General features: G+C 39.5%; 1 protein-coding gene across 3 annotated transcripts in view; it reads right to left on the reverse strand.

Moving 5' to 3' along the window:
• Window positions 1-25,053, reverse strand: part of ANK3 (ankyrin 3) — a 677,213-nt gene that overhangs the window by 494,339 nt on the left and 157,821 nt on the right. Inside the window, exon 1 of one of the 3 annotated variants that reach the window (XM_029244864.1) lies at window positions 16,121-16,320. The exons of the other annotated variants lie outside the window; for them this stretch is intronic. Coding sequence (XP_029100697.1) covers window positions 16,121-16,183 — 63 coding nt within the window. The 5' untranslated portion in view covers window positions 16,184-16,320. Of the gene's footprint in view, window positions 1-16,120; window positions 16,321-25,053 lie in introns of those variants that run through there. 3 annotated transcript variants of the gene reach the window in all.

Below are 25,053 nucleotides of genomic sequence, written 5' to 3' on the forward strand. Positions count from 1 at the left end.
TTGCTGTAGGGCTTAAGAAGAGGAGATCAAGTGTGTAAATCTCATAGACTATACCTGATACATGGCAGGGATTCAGAAATGTTACCTTTTATTTTTCTGAAATAGTTGATTTACAATACATTTTTTTTTGCGGTACGCGGGCCTTTCACTGTTGCGGCCCCTCCCGTTGCGGAGCACAGGCTCCGGACGCGCAGGCTCGGCGGCCACGGCTCACGGGCCCAGCCGCTCCGCGGCATGTGGGATCTTCCCGGACCGGGGCACGAACCCGCGTCCCCTGAATCGGCAGGTGGACTCTCAACCACTGCGCCACCAGGGAAGCCCTACAATACATTTTTAATAAAATAAATCTCTGCCTGACACAAACTAATTTGGAAATCCGGAATTTCAGCCTCCATTTAAAGCTCCTGAGCTTCTCAAGCGTCATCCAGGTTCTTTCAGCAACTTCTCTATTGTTTCCACCACTTGAAATAATCTATTAATTGCCTCAAGGATAATTTTCTAGTTATTGTCTGGGGCGGGGGTGTGGTAAAATCTGATATCAGCATCTGAACAATCAAAAGAGTAAAAAACAATTTTTTTAACCAATAAAATAAAGGAAGACAGATTTATATTAGATAAATATTTACCACAGAGATTCTCTACACAGGACCTCAGTTCTAAGGTTCTACTCAGAGAGAACTGAAGACAGTATCCAACCCTTCACAACACAGCTAAAAACAGAGGTACAAACTTGGAGTCCAGGAGATCGGTTGATTATCAGTTTGCATGATGGTTTTGGCTTTTAAAAATTATTAATTAGCTTCAATATCTTAATAGCAAGAGATTTCTCAGAGAAATTCTAGCTTTTCTTGAATAATCACTAAATCTGGCCACACTGATTACAACTTATTCATTTATATTACTTCTTTGACTCTGTAATCATGTGAGGTTGACACCGGGACAAGCTCTCTCCAGAAAAGCCCTTTCAGATGAAAACCAATTTCAAGTCATACACCATAGCACAAAATAGACTTAGGTCTGTGTCTTTATTGGTCTTATGTTATTCTTTTAGTTTTTACATGTATTACCCTTTTCAAACTACAACACCTAGAGATCTTCCTCTAAGTAAAATTCTAAAGTCAACCATGAGATTATAATGTCCCTGACAGCAGAGACAGGAGCTCCCACGGAGCTCCGTACCGTGTTTCACCAGAAGTGCAGGTAACCACAGGTGATTCTTCCTGGGATCCAAGGGCCCTCATGCTGAATCCTAAGCCTTCCTTTCCTGGAGGACCTTTCTACAAACAGTACCTACTTATCGCCCACCAGTTTCAAGGCCAAGAAGCCAGAAACCAGAGGGGCATAAGGTTTCGTACTTCAAAGTCCAAGGGATTAAATGACATTTTAAAGTCCATAGACAAGCCAAGCACCACCGTGAATCTCATTAAAAAAAATCGAAAACCCACCCAATAGACCCTGACGTCTTCAATGCTATGTATCAAGGTGCATTCCAATGTGGATCTTCTCCTACATCTGTTTACTAATAAACTTATTTTCCTGATAAAAATCAACCACAGTTTACCATTTATCTTTATAGTGCTATCTTTATAATTACATACAGTTTTCATAATTACTACACACTTTTCTGAGTTATATGCTATAACATCATATCAAGATCATGAGTCAGTATACGTGTATCATATAAGACCTTAGAAGAGACCTGGGGAAATTTTTATTTGAAATTAAAATACAGAATAGCTTCTAAGTTGATTCTCTCAGGAGGAATATTTCTAACTTTTCAGTTTTGTCTTTGTTCCGTCATTAAGTGGGACCTGAGTTCAAAATTCTTAGAGAAGAGGGTAGGAAATAAAGAGAAAAAAAATGGCTAAGAATAGAAAGTATAAAAATTTCCAGTTATAAATCAATTTAAAGCAAGAAGCTTTAAGAAAACTTAGATAAGGAGGCCATATTTCATTGTAATATATCCTCTTAGAACTGAAATTATAAAAATTCTCTAGTTATAAATAAATTTAAGGCAAGAAACATTTAAAAACCATTCAGGTATGAAAGTTAAATTGTATTTTGCACTGGAAGACCATAAGGCTTTGAATGGCTTTCCAGAATAGTTAATTCTAAATCTTCAGTACTGTAACATGACCTATAGGGTAACACCAGTTTTGCCCAGTGGGCAGCGGAATAACTTGACCAATTGCATATTTTCATGAGGTTAAGTGCCACGAAAGAAAGAAAAAAAGGAAGGAAGGATGGAAGGAAGGAAGGAAGGAAGAGAGGGAGGGAGGGAGGGAGGAAAGGGAAAAGAAAAGTAAAAGAAAAGAAAAGAAAAGAAAAACAACAAAAGACCTACCCTACCTAGGAGAGATTTAGGAATCCAATACCTTGGGAATTTTCCTGCTGCTTCTGTAAAGAGCATGTGACCCATAAGCAAATACCTTTCCACTACTTTTCTCTCTTGCAGTGTCTACCACAGAGCAAAGCAGGTAATTCTTGCTTATTTTGACGTCAACCTTCTTCCTATTACAATCACTATTCGGTAGCTCTTAGAGGAAACTCTCAGCAGTGCAGCTCACCTGGTCTTGCCCCCAAAAAGGTGACCAAAATTGTGGCTATAGTTCTCAGTCACAGCCCACCTGGTTCAGAAACCTCTTTGGGACATTCCCAGGGGCATCCTCTCTTTCCAGACGTTGAAAGAGAAACAACTGAGAATGAATGAAGCTACACTATGAAATGAGAATTATATACTATTTGCTCTACAGTTAACCATAAACATAGGCAATACAGAGTCATCTGATATTTTAAGCCTCTAAATTACTTCTCTCTGGGAGAAACCTGAAGCCAGATGTGGCTCAACGCACCATCTATTTTTCTGGCCTCGTGTAAAGAACAGATTCCATTTCACACACTCTGTTGTGGGACAGCCAGGGACTTGTGCTAAGGGATAGAACACAAATGGCAAAATTTCTCAGTTCTGCCACTGTTCAAAATTCATATTTCAAGTAAAAGTTCCCATCAGGCATGTTGCCAGGATGATGATTTTACTTTTCTCTGATGCTCCAGGGTACACCTGCTGCCGCTCACTGAAAGCCCAGAAGGGGCTCTTCTCTCTGTTTGCAGTAGATCAGTGAGTGTCACTGTCTTTCTCCACAAACTTCCTACTATCTCTCTCTGTATAATAAATATATACAAATTTTCACTATAATTTAGCCCCAAAACTCCAAAAGAATAATATATCATGTGACTGGATATATAATAAGATAGAGAAATATGAATACAATAGAAATCAAACTATAAAAACATTCTGACAGTTCTTCAATAAGCTTTATAATGTTTATGGAATTACTGTATGACCAAGCAATTCCACTCCTAGGAACATAACCTAAAGAACTGGAAACAGGAATTCCCTGGCAGTCCAGTGGTTAGGACACAGAGCTTTCACTGCCGGGAAACTGGACCTGGGTTCAATCCCTGGTTGGGGAACTGAGATCCCGCAAGCCACACGGCGCAGCCAAAAAAAAAAAAAAGAACTGGAAACAGACATTCAAACAAAAACCTGTACACAAATGTTCATTGCAGCTCTATTCACAACAGCCAAAAAATATAAACAACCCAAACATCCATCCACAGATGACTGGATAGACAAAATGTGGAATTCCATACAATGGAATATTATCCAACTAAAAAATGGAATCAAGTACTGATACACATGACAACACGGATAAACATTTAAAATATGCCCAGTGAAAGAGGCCAGACACAAAAGGACACGTATTATATGGACCACTCATATAAAATATACAGAATAGGCATAAAGCCATAGACAAAGAAAGCAGATGAGTGGCTGCCGGGAGCTGGGGACAGAGGGAGTACAGAGCGACAGCTTAACGCATGTGGGGTTTCCATTTGGGGTGATGAAAAAGTTCTGGAACTAGATACTGGAGATGGTTGCACAACATTGTGAGTGGAGGGAATGCCACCGAATCCCCCTTTTAAATGGCTGCAGTGGTAAGTTTTATGCTATGAGTATTTTACTGCAGCAAAAAAAAAAAAAATAAAGCAAACAAACAAAACAAGTCAGAGTAACCAATTGTCCACGATCCAGATGTAAACAATGCACAAATTGTTCCTGAGTGGATTTCGATGAAAGGCTCTGAATTAAAGGGCCTGACTACGCACTTTGACATCAAATAGGGTGGTCTTTCTAAAACTGCTTTAGGTGCCAGACTTTAAATTCAGAATGTTTCATGAGGCGGTGTTGCTCAATCCAATAATGGAATGGCGACTGGAATTCTACTTGAAAGGTGAAAGGTTAGGGGCTTCGCTGGTGGCGCAGTGGTTGAGAGTCCGCCTGCCGATGAAGAGGACGCGGGTTCGTGCCCCGATCCGGGAAGATCCCACATGCCGCGGAGCGGCTGGGCCCGTGAGCCATGGCCGCTGAGCCTGCGCGTCCAGAGCCTGTGCTCCGCAGTGGGAGGGGCCACAACAGTGAGAGGCCCACGTGCCGCAAAAAAAAAAGGTGAAAGGTTAGGCGATGGCTCCTTGTTTTCTTCACACCTCAATCCTAAAAACGTAAAAACTAGAACACAAATTAGGATATAAGGGGGCTATATTGTTAGAGGCAAAATGACATGAGAGATGTTGACTAGAAGAGAAGAACTACAGCGAGGGGGGCTCTCAGGCCTTTCCCTCCCTTCAGCAAACACACAGCGAGCACCGCCCTGCATCTCGCCTATCACACTACTGCTTTGAAAATATGAATTCAGTATCTTTGGTAGAAAGTAATGTCTTAAAACCCATAAGCATCACAGGTATCATCTGGTTCAGTTACATTTCAGACATTAGAAAAGGGGAGGTTTCAGTTCAATGTCACATAGATAAACTCATTGAACATGTTTATATTTTCATATAAATTGTCTTAAATGTCTTCAATGTACATATCTTTGAATCTCATGTTCCTTCCACCCCACTACCTCTTGCTGCCGTCACACCAGAGCCAAGAATAAAATCCACAAAGTGTGTTCTTTCTTCCATACCACCCTGTTCCCTCATCCTAAATGGTTAAGTAAAATACAGGGTGGGAGGACTTTTACAGCACAAACACAAGCGTGAAATATACACTACCATGTTAATATAACACAAATGTTAATAATCCAAATCCTATCTGACAGGTACCATCAGAAGTTAACATTACACAAAGATATCACGAGCTATCTCTGCCCATTTTTATGATTGTAAGGCAGTATGTTCCACAAATCTGTTCCTAAATCAAAATTTTACTAGAGATAGACTAAATATGTAATTTTCTAAAACAAGTCAAAAGATACTTTTAAAAGATCATCATGTTTGGAAGACAAATTTCTAATTTTCTTAATAAAGAGGTAGGAAATCAACATGACACATTAATTTTACCATCACAAAACAAGCTATTCCAATTTGTAAAGAGAAAGGAGAGCACATCATATTAAAATTAGACATAAACATTCTGATTCAAGGAGATGATGAACTATAATTATATCCCTCAAATTCTGATTTTCTTCATAGGTAATAAGCAGTACCCAAACTAATCTCATACTAGCAATGCTTTTAAACACTAACGACTACAACAGCTACTCCATGCTGTATGCCTACTTTCGGCCAAGAGTTGTACCAAACACTTGACATATACTATTTCTATCCTCACATTAAACCTCTAGGTAAGCGAAGTATCCCCATTTTATACACTAGGAAACAAGGAAAATTTAAGTAATTTGACTAACTTTAAATAGCTATTAAATGGTGGGACACACATTCATACTCAAGTGTATGTGATTCTGTTCTCTGCTCTCACCAGTTCACCATGAAGAGTATCTTACTAGGACCATAATAAGCCCATGATCATAATAGTTTGAGGAGAAGCTCCACTTTTTTTTTTTTTTTTTGCAGTACGCGGGCCTCCCACTGCTGTGGCCCCTCCCATTGCGGAGCACAGGCTCCGGACGCGCAGGCTCAGCGGCCATGGCCCACAGGCCCAGCCGCTCCGCAGCACATGGTATCCTCCTGGACCGGGGCACGAACCCGTGTCCCCTGCATCGGCAGGCGGACTCTCAACCACTGCGCCACCAGGGAAGCCCTCCACTTTAAAGATTACAGAAAAGCTTTAAAGGTAGAAGATAAAAGGCACATGTTTACACATTAGTTTAATTTATCTACATTAGTATATCTACTTTCTAAAGAGAAAACTACAATTGGCATGTTTATAAATTACGTTAAGTATTTTAACATAATGCCTAAAGTTCACCCCAAAAGACCTTTTATAGAGATAAGGGATTAGTGCTAAAAGCATTTTCATCAGGTAAACTACTGAGAGAAAACTCATTAATTTAAGCAATTAAAACATTTTGTAATTTTTATACTTCAATAGTATGGAGGACCTTCATTTTTAGAGCTTTGTTCTAGAGATCCCCCAAAATAACAAAATTCTGTGAAAGACAGTGAAAACTTCTCAAGCACGAATGTGGTGAAGCAAGTTGCTAGCACCTAGTTCAAGCACACTCACATAACTGAATTTATCAAAAGACTTATTAATAAATTTTTTTTAAAAAGGCAGGAATCCTGGAACCTATCATTACTATTCTAATTTCATAAATGCCCTCTACATTTTTTTCTAATTTTAAGACATAAAGAACCGACAAGGAGGATGAGCCCTGCTTAATGGGAGAGAACAGGGAACTTCGAATATCTGAAACCAAGCTGTTTCCTGTGCTTCTCTATTTGTCCAAAACAACAGATTGAGTGAAATAACCCCACATGTATAGTAGGAGGCAATCCATTAAATTTCTGATAAACATCTCTGCAGCAGCAGTGGGGTGGGAATCCATAAAATCATAACTGTAGTTGCTTTTGCTTTTTTTTTTTTTTGCGGTACACGGGCCTCTCACTGCTGTGGCCTCTCCCGTTGCGGAGCACAGGCTCTGGACGCACAGGCTCAGCGGCCATGGCCCACGGGCCCAGCCGCTCCGTGGCATGTGGGATCCTCCCGGACCGGGGCACGAACCCGCGTCCCCTGCGTCGGCAGGTGGACTCTCAACCACTGCACCACCAGGGAAGCCCCTTCTTTTGCTTTTAAAAAGAAACTTTGAAGTTATTCATAAATATTTACTTGAATACATGATTCACTTAATTACCTATAATTACACACAAGATCTTTTTCATTAATAATCGGACCATAATGGTTCAAATTCTGTATGTATCTTTAATGTTCCTTCTATGTTAAAGTGAACTAGATTGAAAAACAGTGAAACCAACATTGAAGATAACGTGATAATGTTCCAGAGAGACTTTTCATTTCTGTAAAATGCCAAGGTAAATTACCTAGTGATGAAATCACTGCATGTAAAGACTAAATAAGCCAGTATCATGAAAATAACAAAGAGAAATTATACAATGTTCTGGATAAATTATCTAGAGATGAAGCTTTGTGTCAGGAATTTGCTTGGTTTGCTACAATTACTGCTTAATTTTTCACTAAGTACCCACAAAATACTGACAGTAAATATGACATAATATCATAGACCCTATATTCTAAGGCAATGTATATTTCATAGGCTACATACATGCAACTTGCAAAATTATTGTACACAAACATCATATCAAGGGTTACTAAATTCAGTTTCTGATGTGTGCCTGTATTTGTATTTCTAATTTATCAAGTAGACTGTGTACCAAGGAGGAAAGTAATTGTTAATTGGAGGCTTAAGAGATGTGGGTTTCTGCAAGACGTTTTTAAGTTCCTCATTGTAGTTACGTCACAATCGTTAACAATGGGTAGCACTGAAGGGAAAGTGAAAAGCGGAATAAAAGTTCATCCTTTTCACAAGTTCACCGGGTGCTACACTGCTCAGATACCACAAATCCCCAGCTGACTCCCTAAAATATTATCCCTTAGCCTTAAAACTCATAAAACATGAACTGAATTCCAGGAGGGAAAACAAACAAACAAAAATAAACATTTGAGAGCTGTGTGTAGAGATCTTTAAAGTTCAGGGCCACCGGGAAAGTCCATTAAAGTGATGTTCTTTCCTCGGAACCCAAACACCACAGGGGCCCTTTTCCCAAACAGTTCCTTCTGCCTAAAATGTCATCTTTGCACAGCTGACCAAATCCCTGTGGTGAGTGAGCTCACGGCTCAGGGTCACCTTCTCTGCCACCCTGGCTCTAAGAGTTGTCCCTTCTCTGAATCTTCCTCCAGCATAGCAGCCTCAGGTGGAATTTTTCTATTGAGTTATTGCTAGTTATCCATTTTGTCTGTTTATTGTCTGTCTTGTTCCCTGATGAATCCCTTGCACTAGAAGAGTAAGTGCTCAAAAAATACTTGTTGAAAGAATAAATGGTATGATATGGAGACAGAACCAAAACGAAAAACTAGATCTATTCAATAGCTTTGCTTGTTTATACTGTGTTTTAAAACACACACACGGCAGAAATGCCTGACGAACATCTCTCATGTGCTGTGGAACATTAATTAAAAGATGAGTGAGCTGGGAGTGAAGGATGAAAGTTCTGTCTCTGTAGACAAATTGAGTTTCCCAATCTAAACTCTACTCAAGCATTAAAACTGCATAAATGAGTTAGAGTTTTATTTTTCTTAACGATACTGTGAAAGCCAGTATACCCACTGGTATCTCTAAAATACTGAAGAGATGTCTTACGACAGCATGTTTTAAATCTTCTTTGTTCCTACTACCTCCCAGGTGGTGGAAGGACCAACGGAATCCAAAGACGAGAGTTACAAAATTAATAGAGGAATAGGGAGTTGAGAGAAACTTCTAGCTTTTAAGCTATTAACATAGCCATGTAATAAGTTGCTTTATATTTACAATTATGTGAGACAGAGAGGAAAAAATAGAATGAAAACTTTAAAAATTAAGTTGGGTAAAATATATGCCCCCCCCAAAAAATATGCCCATAAATGGGAAATTTTATTTAAGATGGATGCCAGTGAAAGTCATTTTATGTGCTCATTGTGGGAAATTAATTATCCTTCATATGATTAACAGTATTTTCTTGGCGAGCAGGCGCAACAATTCAAACAATATTTTCCCCAAAGTCTAGATTCTTTTCTTTCAGAAAATATATACTGGAGTTATTTCTTATGACCTCATCTAATGGTCATGAACAACATAAAATTAAGAATTTCCTAAATAACATAAACAATACATTAGGATCTTTTCTTTTTCCTTCTAATTGACAAGCCACAATTCACTACAAGCAAGCAAGCAAGCAAGCAAGAAAAAGAAAGCCAGGCTTTATAAACATCTTCAAACCCCCCTGTCCAAATGTTCAGATTTATTACCAAGCAAGCCAGTATCTGTTACAATGCTCCTGGAAATAATTTTTCCTACAAGACTGAAAACTGCATTAGGGACCTTTGATACAATGCCCGGCATTACAGAGCTCCATTCTATCTGGAATTTATTAAGGACAAAAAAAGCCCCCTCTCCTTCACTCCAAACTAACCTTTAGTCCTACTGGCTCACCCTAGTCCCAGCTCAGAAGTCTATACAGATTTACATATCTGGACTCCTTGCAGCCAGAAACACTTTGGAATTCAGAACTTTTCAGATTTCAGAAAGGTATATATCAATACTATGGACACCCCCAGCAGCATCTTGGGACAGCACCCCATCAACACAGAATTTCTACTTCTGCAGCAAAACATATGAATATTCACGCTAAGGAGGATAAATAAAGACTATAAATAGCTTCACATAAGGTCAGTACAGGTTTTGTTGCCAAATGAGTTCAGGTTAGGTCAGATTTTGCCGCCAAAGAAGTTAGGAAGAAATTTTTAGGTTTTTGGTTTGGATTTTGAAATTATGGGGGAGAGATTATAAACCTGTGGAATATCAGTCCCTTGTTTTAAAAGCCATGCTCCAAGCCCAGGCCCCAAGGCTGCTGCTATACATAAAAGAAATTTATACCAAGCTTTAACAAAAAATTTGAAACAAAATCTCCAGGTAAACCTACCTCACTATAGTTGATTTTTTAAAGGTGGTATTATAAAGAAAGTCTATTACTTCATGAAATTCTGAAATCAAGAAGTTATTTTCCAGGTTCTCTGAATCCATTCAATCTCTCCCTACAAAAAGAAAGTTCCCAAATGCACAAAAACCTTGGACAAAGACAACATGGAGATCTGTGCACTAAAAGCAGAAAACTCCAATGCTAAGTTCAAGAAAATACCATTACAAATGAATTATCGGAAGAGTCACAATATCTGCATTTAACCATTGGAAGTGCCTGTGAACTACAAAGTTGATAGCATTTGTGATAGAAGGATTAACAACTGAGAGGAAGACTATTAAGAGAATAAAAAACATTTAAAAATTCCTGGGATTTCCCTGGCAGTCCAGTGGTTAAGACTTTGCCTTCCAATGCAGGGGCTGCAGGTTCAATCTCTAGTCAGGGAGCTAAGATCCCACATGCCTCGAGGCCAAAACACCAAAACATAAAGCAGAAGAAATATTGTAGGAAATTCAATAAAGACTTCAAAAAAATGGTCCACATTAAAAAAGAAAATCTTAAAAAAAATTTTTTTGTTTTTTAAATTTCTAACTATAAAACATTGAGGGCTTCCCTGGTGGCGCAGTGGTTGGGAGTCCGTCTGCCGATGCAGGGGACGCGGGTTCGTGCCCCGGTCCGGGAGGATCCCACATGCCGCGGAGCGGCTGGGCCCGTGAGCTGTGGTCGCTGGGCCTGCGTGTCCGGAGCCTGTGCTCCACAACGGGAGAGGCCACAGCAGTGAGGGGCCCGCGTACCGCAAAGAAAAAAAAAAGAAAAAAAAGATTGAGAGAAAAAAACATTTGACGTGGATGCATATAGTGAAATGGTAAAAGATATAAGAGCCACTTGAGGGGGAGCGTGTCATTAGCCCCTCAGAAGTTACACTGCATTGGACACGTGATCATGCTCAGTGAACCATAACTTAAATAATTCATCCCAATCACCGATAAAAGACTTGGAGGAGATATCTACTTGTAGAGCAGTTGTGAGCAATTGAACAATGTCCAAATACACAAATAAAAATTACAGGTCAACACAATTGCCATATGCTCTTGGTATGACAGCACACCATCACTCTAAAGAGGGAACCAGGTACTGAAGGCACCCTCATTGGAGACCCTGGAATCAAAGAAAAATTTAACAGTGCAAATCCAGAAGCATTAGGAATACTGAATGAAAATCAGAAATGAACATTCCCTTGACTGTCCCTCAAAAAATGAGTACACATTTAGATAATTTAAGCTACATCACAGAAGAAACAAGTACAGCTCTCACACATAAGGCAAGGATGTGACAGAAAAGAGAAAGAGAGAACACTGTGATGTCCACCCTCAGAAGAAAAAAAAAACTATAAAAACAAATTTACATAGAGCAAGTTATTTGGGGTTCTGAAGATGAAAAAGGGAACTGAACTAAAATGATGAAAATCCCTTTACTGAAGTACCCTAGAAAACAGGCAAACTCATTGCACTCATTACCTAGTAGGGTCTAAATAAGTATTTTTCTTCAATCTAACACTGAAAAACAATCACTGAATGTAACACTCAAAGGACCAATTCCACAGTCATCATTGGCAATGAAACAATATGACATGATGACATATATTCCTACTAGATGGAATGACGGTGTAAAATACAGACCTAGCATTTCTACCAAATACTAGGGATGCTTTCCTAAGAAGCAAGTCTTACTTTGATAATTCATCTGCTTAAAGTCTTTTGTTAAATACCAGGACAAAAAAAAAAGAGGTCTTTAGCTTAAATTCCTTGAGATGGTCCTTGCCTTTTTTCTCCATTCTCATATGTTGCTAAAACACATCACTGTACTAATGTTTACATCCCTAAGTATACCCGGCTACTTCAAATCTTTCTCTTTTATCCCACACTCTCTATCTGGAAGCTTCTGACCCTGTGGGGAACACTGGAAAAACAGATATCTTCTAAACATCAATTCAAGCATGCCTTCTTCTATCTATCTTTTCCTGATTTCATCCTCAAATGGATTCACCACTCCCTCCCTTCTGCCACCAGTGGAACCTGAACTCGCCTTTATTTGGTACCCTATACTTTCTGCAGGGATTGGTATACTATAGTTGGCTCCAGTCCAGTAATGAGTCTCAGGCTTTCTTTCTACCATATAGCATCTGCTGAATAACTAAATTACTTGAAAGAGCTTCAATCACTGTCACGTTTTTTATTAAGCATATTTAAGTTGGGAACCTAGACTTCTTTGGAACCTTCTTTGGATGCTCCTATGGACTGGAATTGCATCTCCCCCATGCCCCTAATTCACATGCTGAAGCCCTAATCTCCAGTGTGTCTATATTTGGAGACGGGGCTTTTAGGGGGTAATTACGTTTAAATGAGGCCATAAGGCTGAGGCCTAATCCAACAGGAGTGGTGGCCTCATAAGAAGAAGCAGGGAGAGACCTTCACTCGCACACACCAAGGAAAGGCTATGTGAGCAAGGAGGCGGCCATCTACAAAGCCAGGAAGAGCCCTCACCAGAGCCCAATCATGCTGGCGCTGGATCTCGGACTTCCACTCTCCAGGACTGTTAGAGAATAAACTTCTGTTGCTTAAGCCACCCAGTCTGAGGCATTTTGTTATGGCAGCCTGAGCTGGCTAACGCAGATGGTAAATAAATAAAATCATTACGTGCCACTTTTACACTTCCTCTTTGGCGGCTACTCAAACTAAGCACCTCTGGCAGTATAACATGAGATGGGACAATACGTCCTCATTTGTCATTTCGACTATAGAATCAGCCATTCTACAGCAAGTTTGAAATTCCACGACGATAACCACTTTGAATTTAGATGTTATCCTTTTAAAACCTCTTTGGAAAACACAGTCTTACTATTTTTATTTTACTTTCATAATATCCCTGACAGCTATGCCAGGTATATGAACCTTATTTTATAAATAAAGAGTTTGATTATTTTATCCAGACAAGATACTAAGTTAGAAGCAGGACTAGTTTAGAACTCAGGTCCCCCGACTTGCAGTAAATGCTTCTCCTGTAACCAGCATAAAGAGAGAGAAACAGCTATGGGATGGGGAAACATACAGACACACACACACACACACACACACACACGCACACATCCTCTTCACATTCCAGAACTAAATACAGAAGAAACATTTCCTAACATCAATTTCAATCCTTATATCTCTGAGCAAAATCCAAAATGCTCACTATGTGCTAACAAAGGAATAATACAATGATTCCATCACATTTATCTTGCTGACTCCAATATTAAACATGTCTCAGGAGAGACGTTATACCCAAATGCCCTTAAGCATGTAATCTGCTTTGAAAACACTCAACACAAACACATAATTTTTAAGGCCATTTTGAGATATATTCCTATACAAAAAGGATTCCACACTAAACTTTATATGAAAATAACTCCATAAATAACTAGGAAAATTTTTAAATACTTGGGGAGCTCGCTGCCAAAAAATTTGGCAGGTTCCATATATTTCCCACCTGAAAGGTTTTCATTTGACCACACCCACCAGTGCTACAGTGTAGGTCATCTGAAACACCCAGAGACCTTGAGAAATATTTGGTTTAGGAGGAAATGGAATTCTCTCACACACACACACACACGTGTGTGTTTACTTAAGGACAAAAAATGTTGCATCCTTTATCCAGAAAATATGAGAAGAAAAGGCCTATTCATTTAAAAGATATCTCCTATCTGATACGCATCTGCTCTCACACTGAAAATTCTTGGTGAACTCTGGTCAGCAAATGGTAGAGACAGCTCAATGAGACATTTATTAAGTGTCAACTGCATACAAGGAGCATGCTGAGTGCCTTGTGAGGCAAATATCGGTGGGTTCAGTGTGATGAAGGGAACAGAGCAGGTACATGATAACTTGAAAAAGAAGTAGAATGTGTCAGTTGTCCTGAAAGGACCCGGTGCTGTGTCAGTCCGTAAGACTGACTGACTTCTAACTAGGGTGAATTGACAGATTTCAAGAAGAGGGTGAGATCTGGGTTGCACCTGCCAGGATGGGTAGGATTTCATCAAGGGGCCAGCATAGAAATGTTTTCTCCATGCATAATGTTTCCTCCATGCATTTCTTCTGATGCTTCTGACAAGGATCAGAAGAAATGGATTCATTCATTCAAGGACCGGTAGGAACTCCAGTTTGGATGGAATCAGATATGAATGAAGTCAATGGTGAAGGGGAAAATAAGCCCAGGATGTGGGTTCAGGTTAGATTGTGAAGGGCCTCACGCTCCACAGTCAAGGAATTTGGGCCTCACTGAGCAGGTGGGAGGGGGACTGGAAGGTCGTGGGGCAGAGCGTGAGGTTGAAGGTTTTCGTAAAGAGGACCCTGGCAGCAGCTGGCAGAATGTGGAAGGGCTCAAAGCAACTGACTTGATATTGTGCTCTGAGTAGGCTAACCTGATAGGAAGAGAAATGGAACATGGCTGGAAAAATTTCAAGGAAGAGAGAGAAAAAAAAAAAAAAGCCCATGTTAAAGGATTCCACATAAAAGCTCAATGATTTACAACTGACCCAGCCACTGCTCACTTTAATCCGGGCTGCACTGTCAGGCCTCATGATGTCTGTCTGGCTTCCCTTGACACTCTGTGTTCAGAGTCATGGTGGGGCCTGTCAGACACTTAAGGCCATACGTATCTCATAAACATGAGCAGAGCTGACACCTTTCCTGGAGACCAGCACCACTCTGCCACGCGTTAAACAAATTGTATGTGCTGGGCAGCTGTGACCTGCTCCCTTGGGAAACCAGAACAGCACCTTTGCAACATCATCAGTCCCCGCGGAGACAATGCACAGGGAGTCAGGGCTGACTTCAAGTCAGCCTGAACAGCTTCACCATCTGCAGGATGTCAAACCACTGCCCTAGAATGTTGGCATGTTCATGAACGTGTCCTCAGAGTAGTCTGCTGACAGAGTAGCTCTTTTAAGAACACTGTATTCAAATGAACCTTTTCATAAATAATAAAGAGATTATGAAAAAAAATTTTAATGCCTGACAATTCAATGAGTAGTTGAAATCTTTATCTTCTCTACTCTAACCAACCATGCTCTATGTGTCCACTGGCTGAGCATACATTACACTGGGTCAGGGAAGCATTTAAAGAATCACAATTATATATAAGAGTCCTAATGATTAAAATATAACATCTGAAGATTTTGAGTATGGATTAAAAAAATATCATCCAAATTTTCCTTAAACAGCTATGAACTAGAATCCTATTTTAAGGATTTGTTTTTCTTTGTTACAGATATACAACTGTCTTTTCCATTGGTGGCACGCCCTATGGAAGCCAGTTTATAAACCACAATGGATCAAAAGCAAATGTCAGACCTAGGGAATTACCTCTTTCACCCATTTCAAAAGGTATGCAAAAGTTAGGAGAAACATTTCAAGATATACACATGCAAGAAAACCAAAATGAATCTACAGGTTTACAATAATCACCTATTGCTATTTCGAAGATTTTTCAATTTATGTGTCAAACGAAATTGATTTTATAAATTATAACGGACAAATTAGGCACACGGCTGTACCACTGCAGAGTCGACTACAAATCTGAGATTTGTCAGCCATAAGCTGATAAATAATTAAAATGGAGCTCACCTCCCTGCTGCAATTTTAAAGTATAACTACAGGTTTCCCTCAGTTTGCTTAAAATATGTGTTAAAGCTAAACATCTATACCATAGTAATATTCATTAGTAATTGTACCCTGTTGATTAACAAGCATTCTGAAAAATTTAAAGGGTAAAAAAACCCCACCCACCCACATAATTAGGACATGTGTTTACTTAATAATCCTGAATATCACTATGAAAAACACACCACTTCAGTGAAATCTAGATGACTGTATTTAACCGCTGAAATATTTTAGCAATGTATCCGAGTTGTGATGCTTTTCCCCAACACAGAACACACCCATTAATAGACCAGGAAAACAAAAGCATTCTGATTCTAGCAGCTTCTTAAAAATCCCATCTCTTAAAATCCAGCCTAAAGATCACTCCCTTCCCCGGAGCCAGAGAACAATACAAGAGAACATGTTGCTTATTCATTTCTTACCTTTTTCCCTTTCCTTTTCCTGTGAGCAGGTTTTGCATTTTTCTCCTTTGGTTCTTCACTCATCTTTCCTTTAAATCAGGTGAGTTTATAAAAGACGGGAGATCACCGCCGGTATTCCCACATCCAAAGCCACGACAAAGAGTCACAGCATTGAGCCCCAAGTCCATTTACGGGTGCTCCCCAGGCCAGCAGCCGATGCTGAAACCCAGCCCCTGCTGCTGTCAGAGAGCCACGGGCTGCAGTCGCCCTGTTCAGCTTTCCTCAGGAAGAAACTGGGGGTTCTCTACCTCAAACAGTCAATTCTTCCTCTAACGAAAATCAGTATCCCTGCCTTTCATTTTTAAACTAATCATTACCCTGAGATAAAATCCTGACAAGACTCTGTTGCTTGTTCCTCCACAGTGATTCCAGCCTGTAAATGTTGAGAGAGAGAAACAGAGAGAGAGAGACACACACACACACACACACCCCCTCACACACACAGAAATAAGCTACAGACTGCTGACAAGTCTCCGAAGCCTTCCCAGAGGCTGATTTGCTGCCCCTCGCAGGCTGGGAAGCCGAATGTAAATTGCTCTGGTGCTGCCGGGCCTCCCCGGAGAACACATGTGTTGAATGCGTCGGGCAGAGCAGAGAAGGCGGGTCCCCGGAGTGATAAAAGATCAGGTTACTGGTTCTTAAAAAACACTCAGTGATTCAAACAATAAAAGAGACCTACTACTACTAGAAAAACCACAGGTTACACTTCTCCATGATTACTTGTTTTATGCGATAAGCCAAAAGATGGGCAAATTGCCAATCTTCAACTGAAGATTCCTAACGAAGGGCTAATTACAGAAAGTCCCATCCCCAATGGGCCACTGTTCATATCTAATCATTGGTCTCCTCCCATGAATATACCAACCAACCAACTAGAAGTCTTCCAGAATATTCAGGAAATACTAAGAGCAAAGCTGCTGTCTATGCTGCAGAAACGTTCTGTGCTTCTTGACCGTGGTAACACATTACACATGCCATGCTGCACGCCATCCCAAGCCCGAGGCTTCGGGATGTTTTCTCAGTATCTGGGGGGCTTCACACCTAGGTGGAAACTCCCTCCGCAGGCCTTCCATCCATTTAAACATAGCTGAATTCCTACCAGAAGGTGTCATTTAAGCTCTCGTGGAGAGTGTCAGATACATTCTGATTCAGGAAGGAACCAGGTTCTACCAGCTACCGTGGGCAACTACTAAGATTGCTATGGACCTCGTTGAGCATATAACAGACACGGGTGCAGGGCAGGAAGACAGGGACGAATGGATAGGGGAGAAGAAAATGGAAAGCAGGGCCAGCCCATCCTTAGGGGCCCAGAAGCTAGTAATAAATCATATTACTTCCTCACTCGAACTTGGATTCAAATTAATATTAACATTTTTAGTATTTGGGAGTAAGTGTCTTAAAATTAATATAAAGCACAGGGAAAAATATGTCCCAAGGGCTTATTTTCAGTGGTGTGTGTGGGAGGATTTAGCTCTGGTTTGAGGAAATGATGCTAAAATATTGAACCAAAAGGACAGACGTTTATGCTAAAATATCCCCCATTCTTTACCTATCATACAAAAGGGGTTTGTGTCTATATGCAATTAATATTCCATCCCTTACACCTCAGACCACAAGTCCCCCAGAAAGAGCTGAGGGTGAGGGAAGCTTGAGATGGGTCCCCACGTCCCAGCACGCCGGGAACGGGGATGTGAATGACCCTGCAAAGAGCGATATGGATTTTACCAACTGTGGGTTAGCTGCTTGAGCCACTTTTCCACTCTGAGGTTCCACATTATTTAATTCCTTACATCTCAGTAGGTCTGGTGTGGCCAGAATTTTGAATGGCCTCAGGGATCGAAACTATTTCTGCTGACTTGGAACTGCTACCTACCCACAGTTCCTACTTTCTGCTCTATTTCTCAACATTCCTCATTAAGCAATGAAAAGTAGAATATCATGATGTGGCAGAATAAACCTTTCAACTTCTTCTATGATTCTTCCCTTGCTCATGTTCAAAACACAGGGAAATCCGGGAAACTGGCTATATACATTTACTGTCTTGATCTTTCATTTACTACAATCGGATAAGCCTGGGTTTGTTAGTTGTGGCCCTTTGGAGGGACAAAGGTGAGGTAGGTGCTTTATACAAATTCTGTGTAAGCTAAAGCAGGGGTCCCCAACCCCCGGGGACCCCTTAGGAACCAGGCCGCACAGCAGGAGGTGAGCCGCAGGTGAGCAAGGGAAGCTTCATCTGCTGCCCCCCATAGCTCCATTACTGCCTCAGCCATCCCCACCCCCGCACCACCACCCCCGCCGCCCCGGTCTGTGGAAAAACTGTCTTCCACGAAACTGGTACCTGGTGCCAAAAAGGGTGGGGACCGCTGAGCTAAAGGATGTAAGCAAGAGAACTGAAGGAAGACTATCTAAGTCTCTGCATTCTTCACTAGTCAAGCAACAAAGATAGTGTACCCATTTATAGTAGAATTCTGACATTTTGATTCCTAGTGTCTAAACAATTACTGAGCTGAATCACCTCCCCAGGGAAGTCTTAGTCAACAACTATTTACTGAGTATCCACAGAGTAGGAGTCTATTTAAAAAATCAAAAAGTGTACAGAAACTGAGACTAAATTTAGTCCATTCATGTAAAAATTTACAAACTAATTAAGATTATAAAATATACAAAACAAAGCTAACGTGAAATTTTCCGGCCAAGTAAATAATGCAAGAATGTGTTTGGGGAAAATGTCACTATAATAACTTTTTTAAACTAAGAAAGTATGCTTAAATTAATGAAAAATTTAGGAAATTGATGAAACAAATTGGAATTGACAGGAGAGAGTGAGGCTATGAGTAAAGATGACTGTCCGCCCATTTCTTTGATAAAGCATCATCTTGACTGTATTCACTTATATATACAATGCTCATGTTACAAGCTAAAGTGCTCTCTGCTGGTTAGTTGGGAAAAAAACAGGACTTTTAATGATAGGATCATATGGCCCAATCCTACAAAAGATCATTTGAGGAAGGAATTATCCTTACTGATGATGAACTCATAAATCTGATTGAACAATACTTCAAGATGTGATACTGTATAATCAGGTCTGATAGAGAGCCCAGTTTTGAAAATTAATTATAAAATATATCAAATTATATACTTAAGTAACAAAATGTATTAAGCTATATTTAATATTTAATAATAAAAGTATGTGATATATAACATGTTTTATGTTCATTTTCTGTAACTTAAGTTCCAGACTTTTGGGAAGGAACAAATAACTACATCTCTAAAAGTCTGTAAGGCAAAAGGTTTCTTGTTAGAATTAAGGCCTTAAAACATCACAAAATCAATAGTAAGTTAATTTCTAACCATATAAGACTCTTTTTTGTAAAATCAGACAAATTTTGTTTAAAGGTTGAAAAATTAAAACAACTTAAACTCAATAAGTAGAAAAATTATACCTTATTATTGTTTAATTGTGTTTCATATCCTTATACTCTAGAAATACGTATTCACAGAAACACTGATTGTATTTAATACACCCAAAACGTACAAATGCATTTTAATTAAAATTACTCTGGGTTAAAGAATCATTTGATTGATGTAAAAAGTTTAGTGGTGATTACTTGTTATAAAAATGTTAAATGTTAACGACTTTCCAACGATAATCTCTTTTTCATCCAAATTATAAAATTCCCCCAGCCCTTGAGGAACTTAAATTTAGCCTAAGAAAAAACTTATAAGTTAAATACACTGAAATCATCAACTTGGACACAAAAGCCTTCTGTCAGGTCACCAAGGAGGAAAATATAACTGGATTATAATGCTTCCAAACATGACTCCACAGAACTGCCTGCCTAATTAGAGTTTATTCCAGATAGAAACGATCAGCAACTAGTTGATACAGATCTACTGAGACAGTTCTATTTTTAAATTAAATAACTCGCATAAGAGGACAACCACCAGGGCCAAGTTAAGTCTCGTAGAACAGATCTATTTTTAAAATGAAAGTGGCTTACCACAGGAGAAATAACAGGAATGGGATTATCAGGAAGTAAAAATGTTAAGCTATGTTCTGAATAAAATTTGCTTGAAAATACACTGAATTTAATTTCTTGGCTAAAATTAAAGTAGGTCAAATTAAAAGTTAAAAAAAACCTTTCCATTTAAGTTCAGCAGAAATGCCTATATGAATAGACTAGTTTTATTTTTAAGGCTGGACATCATGTACTTACTATAAGTTACACTGCTACTTGGCAAGCTAAATAATTGCTAAATCTTACTAATAGCATTACCTTAATACCATTCATTAGTCCTCAATGTTTGAAATACTTGTAATGATAAGGACAAAACTACAGGCAGATTAGCTCTTTTCTGGAAACGGGGAATCTTTAGAGCCACCTGCAGCCCTGACGGGTCTTCCCTGGGGTCACCTGGCCAGTTAATAGCAGACTGGGAGCAGAGGCAGTTGTACTGACTCTTCCTCCTAAGGGCTTTCTTTTCACTTTACAACTATTTCTCAGAAAGGGTAAAAGTGAACCCACAGCAAGGTTTGAGAAAATATTCAGCGGTAAGCAAACTTGTCCTCAATAGTTATGCATGTACTTTTTTTTTTTAAGACATATTTTTTGTTTGCTTTGTTTTTTGCGATACGCGGGCCTCTCACTGTTGTGGCCTCTCCCGTTGCGGAGCACAGGCTCCGGACGCGCAGGCCCGGCGGCCATGGCTCACGGGCCCAGCCGCTCCGCGGCATGTGGGATCTTCCCAGACCGGGGCACGAACCCGTGTCCCCTGCATCGGCAGGCGGACTCTCAACCACTGCACCACCAGGGAAGCCCTAAGATATTTTATTTTATTTTTTTTTTGGTCACTCCGTGCAGCATGCAGGATCTTAATTCCTCAACCAGGGATCGAACCCGGGTCCCCTGCAGTGGAAGCGCGGAGTCTTACCCAGTGGACCACAAGGGAAGTCCCTATGCATGTACTTTAAACTGAAAATAGATAGATAAATAAAATTTTTAAAAAAACATAACCAGGGTTCATTGGGTGCATCTCACAGAACCCTCACTATGGGGTTCTGGTATTTACCTCGCCCTATTCTGTGTGAATGTTGGGCCATCCCTACACTTATGAATATGAAAAGTATCATAGTGTAATTGTATGTATCAAAGCCATTATGTTTTATACAATGTCTTGATATATGTAATATGAGTGAAAACATCTGAAGAAACATGGGCTAGGTACTCAAACTTCCAGTCTTCTTGAGTCTTCATAGTGAACAACGACACATGGTGACACCTGTACATCCGCTTAGAGCAACTGCAAATTCAGGTAGGTGTGGGCACGAGGGGAAGCAGAATGAGATGACGCATTGAATCTCAATTTTCAGCCCATTTTCAAATACCCATTTCAAATATTGTGATTTCTGCCATAGTCAGTGGCCATCTGTACTACTCATTCATACATGGTTAAAAAATTTTTTTAAACCTAGCTTTGCTCTCAGCAAACATTACCTGTGAAACAACAGTTTTGATATGGTAGTTCCACTTTTGACAAAGCATCGGAAGGCTTCAGGCAGATCCAGAGCAGGGTTTTCCCGTTTTGTCCTGGATGCTCTTTCTTTCCCCATTATTCAGCTATGTGCCCATTAAATATATAATGATATAATCAAAGTGGATTAGTAAAACAGGGAGAGACAGAATGTTCAAAGAGTCATAGCCTGTAAAGGGGTGGTTTTGTTTTTTGTTTATTGTCTGTCCTGAACCTTTGCATTTTCATCACTATGATTTTCTGAGCAGGGTAATTTTCTTTCACTAGGCTAACCATCTCTTTTGAAGCTCGGTGATATTCAGATGCCAGACATCCATCCTTTTGTGAGGTGATGGACTGATGACTCATTGCTTTGATCTTCCCTAAATCCATGTGTTTTACTTAATAACAATACAGACGCTAAATGATTTTAAAAGAACCATGGTGACAGATTCTAAAGACATTCCCTTGCTTTGTAAAAGATAATCTCCAGCAGCATTAATATTAAAATAATGAAGAAGTATGGATGTTTATGTTGGGTTCACACCCAAATGCATGGAGTTAGTGGTTCTGCTGGGTTTTCTTTTACTGTTGTAGAAAAGCCATGCAGAAGAGGGCCAGACACAGCTCTGCCGGCATCCTGTTTCATCAAATGTTCACCCAAAATAGCAGCTTCTCACCTCTCCACATCCCAACCAGCTTAGTAATATTGAGACCTTTATTCTTTCCCCTACAAAAATAAAAGGAATTAGAAAAACCTCAGATTTTTAAAAACCTTATCTTAAGCCATATCTCATAGTATCTTAACATTTTATACTAAGGTTAATACTACCTTGACTCAAGCCATCATGATTTAGTGATGAGTCTGTCTGCATACCTCCTACCTGTTATTTTGTTCTGCTTAATAGTTGCTGGCACAATTTCCTGAAATCATTTGTTTAAGAACAGGAGAAGGAATGAGCTTGAGAGATTTTTCTAGCAGCAAAAACTAAAAAATAAAGGAGAAGCTACAGTGAAAGAGGAATTGGCTATGGAAGTGGAGAGTCTGTGGAATGAAAGTCATGACAGCTGCTGGAAGAGCCTCCTGCCTCATCTCTACCCACATACCTGTGAAACCAGGATGTTGCCTCATTTAGCCCCATGGTCAAAGACGACGGTGGATTAAAGCCATCAGTGGCTCCAGCCAATGATGTTCTCATCATGTCATGATTAATCCTCAGATTAAGTGGAATTAAGAATTACAAAATTAAGGTAATATCCTTAATTTTAAAATAAGTTTATATCAATTGCCACACAGTACTCTGGATCTCTCATGGTCCTTGACCTATATTCCTCCAACCAAATAAGTGAGAACACAAATTCCCCTTCAAGTGAGGGATTCCAGGGCAATGTCCATCCTTTTACAATCGTCCTCAGATTATTTTTAATACTGATGCTTTTGACACAATAAATGTGCCTCTAATTTAAAATGGTTTATACGTTTAAGACATGGTAAGATTTTTATTCAGAAAATCACATCAGTGGTACACATATACAATGGAATTCTACTCAGCCATAAAAAAAAAATAATGCCATTTGCAGCAACATGGATGTAACTAGAGATTATCATACTAAGAGAAGTAAGCCAGAAAGAGAAAGACAAATGCCATATGATATCACTTATATGTGGAATCTAAAAGATGACACAAATGAACCTATCTGTGAAACAGAAACAGAATCACAGACATAGAGGACAGACTGGTGGTCACCATGGGGAAGGGGTTGGGGGAGGGCTGGAGTGGGAGGCTGGGTTAGCAGATGTAAGCTTTTATATATAGAATGAATAAACAACAAGGTCCTACTGTATAGCACAGAGAACTATATTCAATATCCTATGATAAACCATAATGGAAAAGAATATTTAAAAAAAGAATACACACACACATATACATATATATGTATAACTGAATCACTTTGCTGTACAGCAGTAATTAACACAACACTGTAAATCAACTATACTTCAATAAAATAAATTAAAAAGTAGGCTTCCCTGGTGGCACAGTGGTTGAGAGTCCGCCTGTCGATGCAGGGGACACGGGTTCGTGCCCCGGTCCGGGAAGATCCCACATGCCGCGGAGCGGCTGGGCCCGTGAGCCACAGCCGCTGAGCCTGCGCGTCCGGAGCCTGTGCTCCGCAACGGGAGAGGCCACAGCAGTGAGAGGCCCGCGTACCGCAAGAAAAAAAAAGAGTGAAGAAAATCACATGAGGATAAGGAAGAATGACATTCCTCTAGAGTTTATCATTTGTTATCAATCAAAACATTCCTCAACCATGTATAAAGATGTGTGTTTACTTACACCTTCACCAACATAGGTTAGCATCAATCTTTTTTAATATTTGTCAAATTGACAAAAAATATTATTATGCTAGGTTTTAATTTGCATTTCTTTAATTGATGGAAAAGTTGAATCTCTTCATGTTTACTAACCACTCATATTTCTTATTCTGTGGATTTTAATTTTGTGACTGTACTCAAGTTTATCGAGATAACCACTGAAGACAAATTTATTTCTAGGCCTAAGAATCAGAGGACTGGAAAACATATAGCCTCTACTCTTAAATCAAAATGAGAAATGAATAAGTGATGAGAAAGTCTCAACTGATATCTAAATCAGTTTCTAAATAGTCCTATTCAGATGACAGCCAGCATATACAAACCACTTTTTGGCACGCCATTTTTAGTTAACTCAAACCCAACATTGCAATAATAAACATGTCCACATTCTGCTCCTTCCTAAGCCCCTCTATAAAAGAGTTTTTAAAAGAACAAGGAAGTTTCCACATAAATCAAGGTTAGCTTGACATAATTAATCTTTATAGAATGATTCTGCATGAGAATTTATTTATTCTCTGGGATGATTCACTACAACATCCTACAAAGTTATAAAGAAAGCACTCCACACAATTAACCTCAGTATACATTCTTTATTAATCAATCCTTGTAGCACATTCTGCAAAAAAAATGTCCACAAAAGCAAATTCAACTTCTACACCGAATCTGACCTAAAAACCAAAGATATGCTTATCCAAAAACTGCAAATGTTCTCAAATAAGTAGACACAACCCCTCCACAGGGAGTCTGGCCTATCCTATCTGAGCAGGCCTTTTTCAGGCTTGAAGGGCAAAAAATTTCCTTAAAAAAGCTGACTCCAAGTTTGTCTTCTCTACCTATGTGGGAGAAGAGAGAGTATTCCAGAGGGAGATATCCATGTCCATGCAAACTTTATCACCTTTGAAAATGTTATGCCCAATATTATGGTCTAGTACAAGATTTTGAAATTTAATAAATGACATTGTCTGTAAGCTCCTGGAACAGCACGTGTATCACACTGTGTATATATCTT

This window comes from Monodon monoceros, unplaced genomic scaffold (assembly GCF_005190385.1).
Source record: "Monodon monoceros isolate NGI ecotype Baffin Bay Population unplaced genomic scaffold, NGI_Narwhal_1 Super_Scaffold_4, whole genome shotgun sequence".
Classification (NCBI taxonomy): Eukaryota; Metazoa; Chordata; class Mammalia; order Artiodactyla; family Monodontidae; genus Monodon; species Monodon monoceros.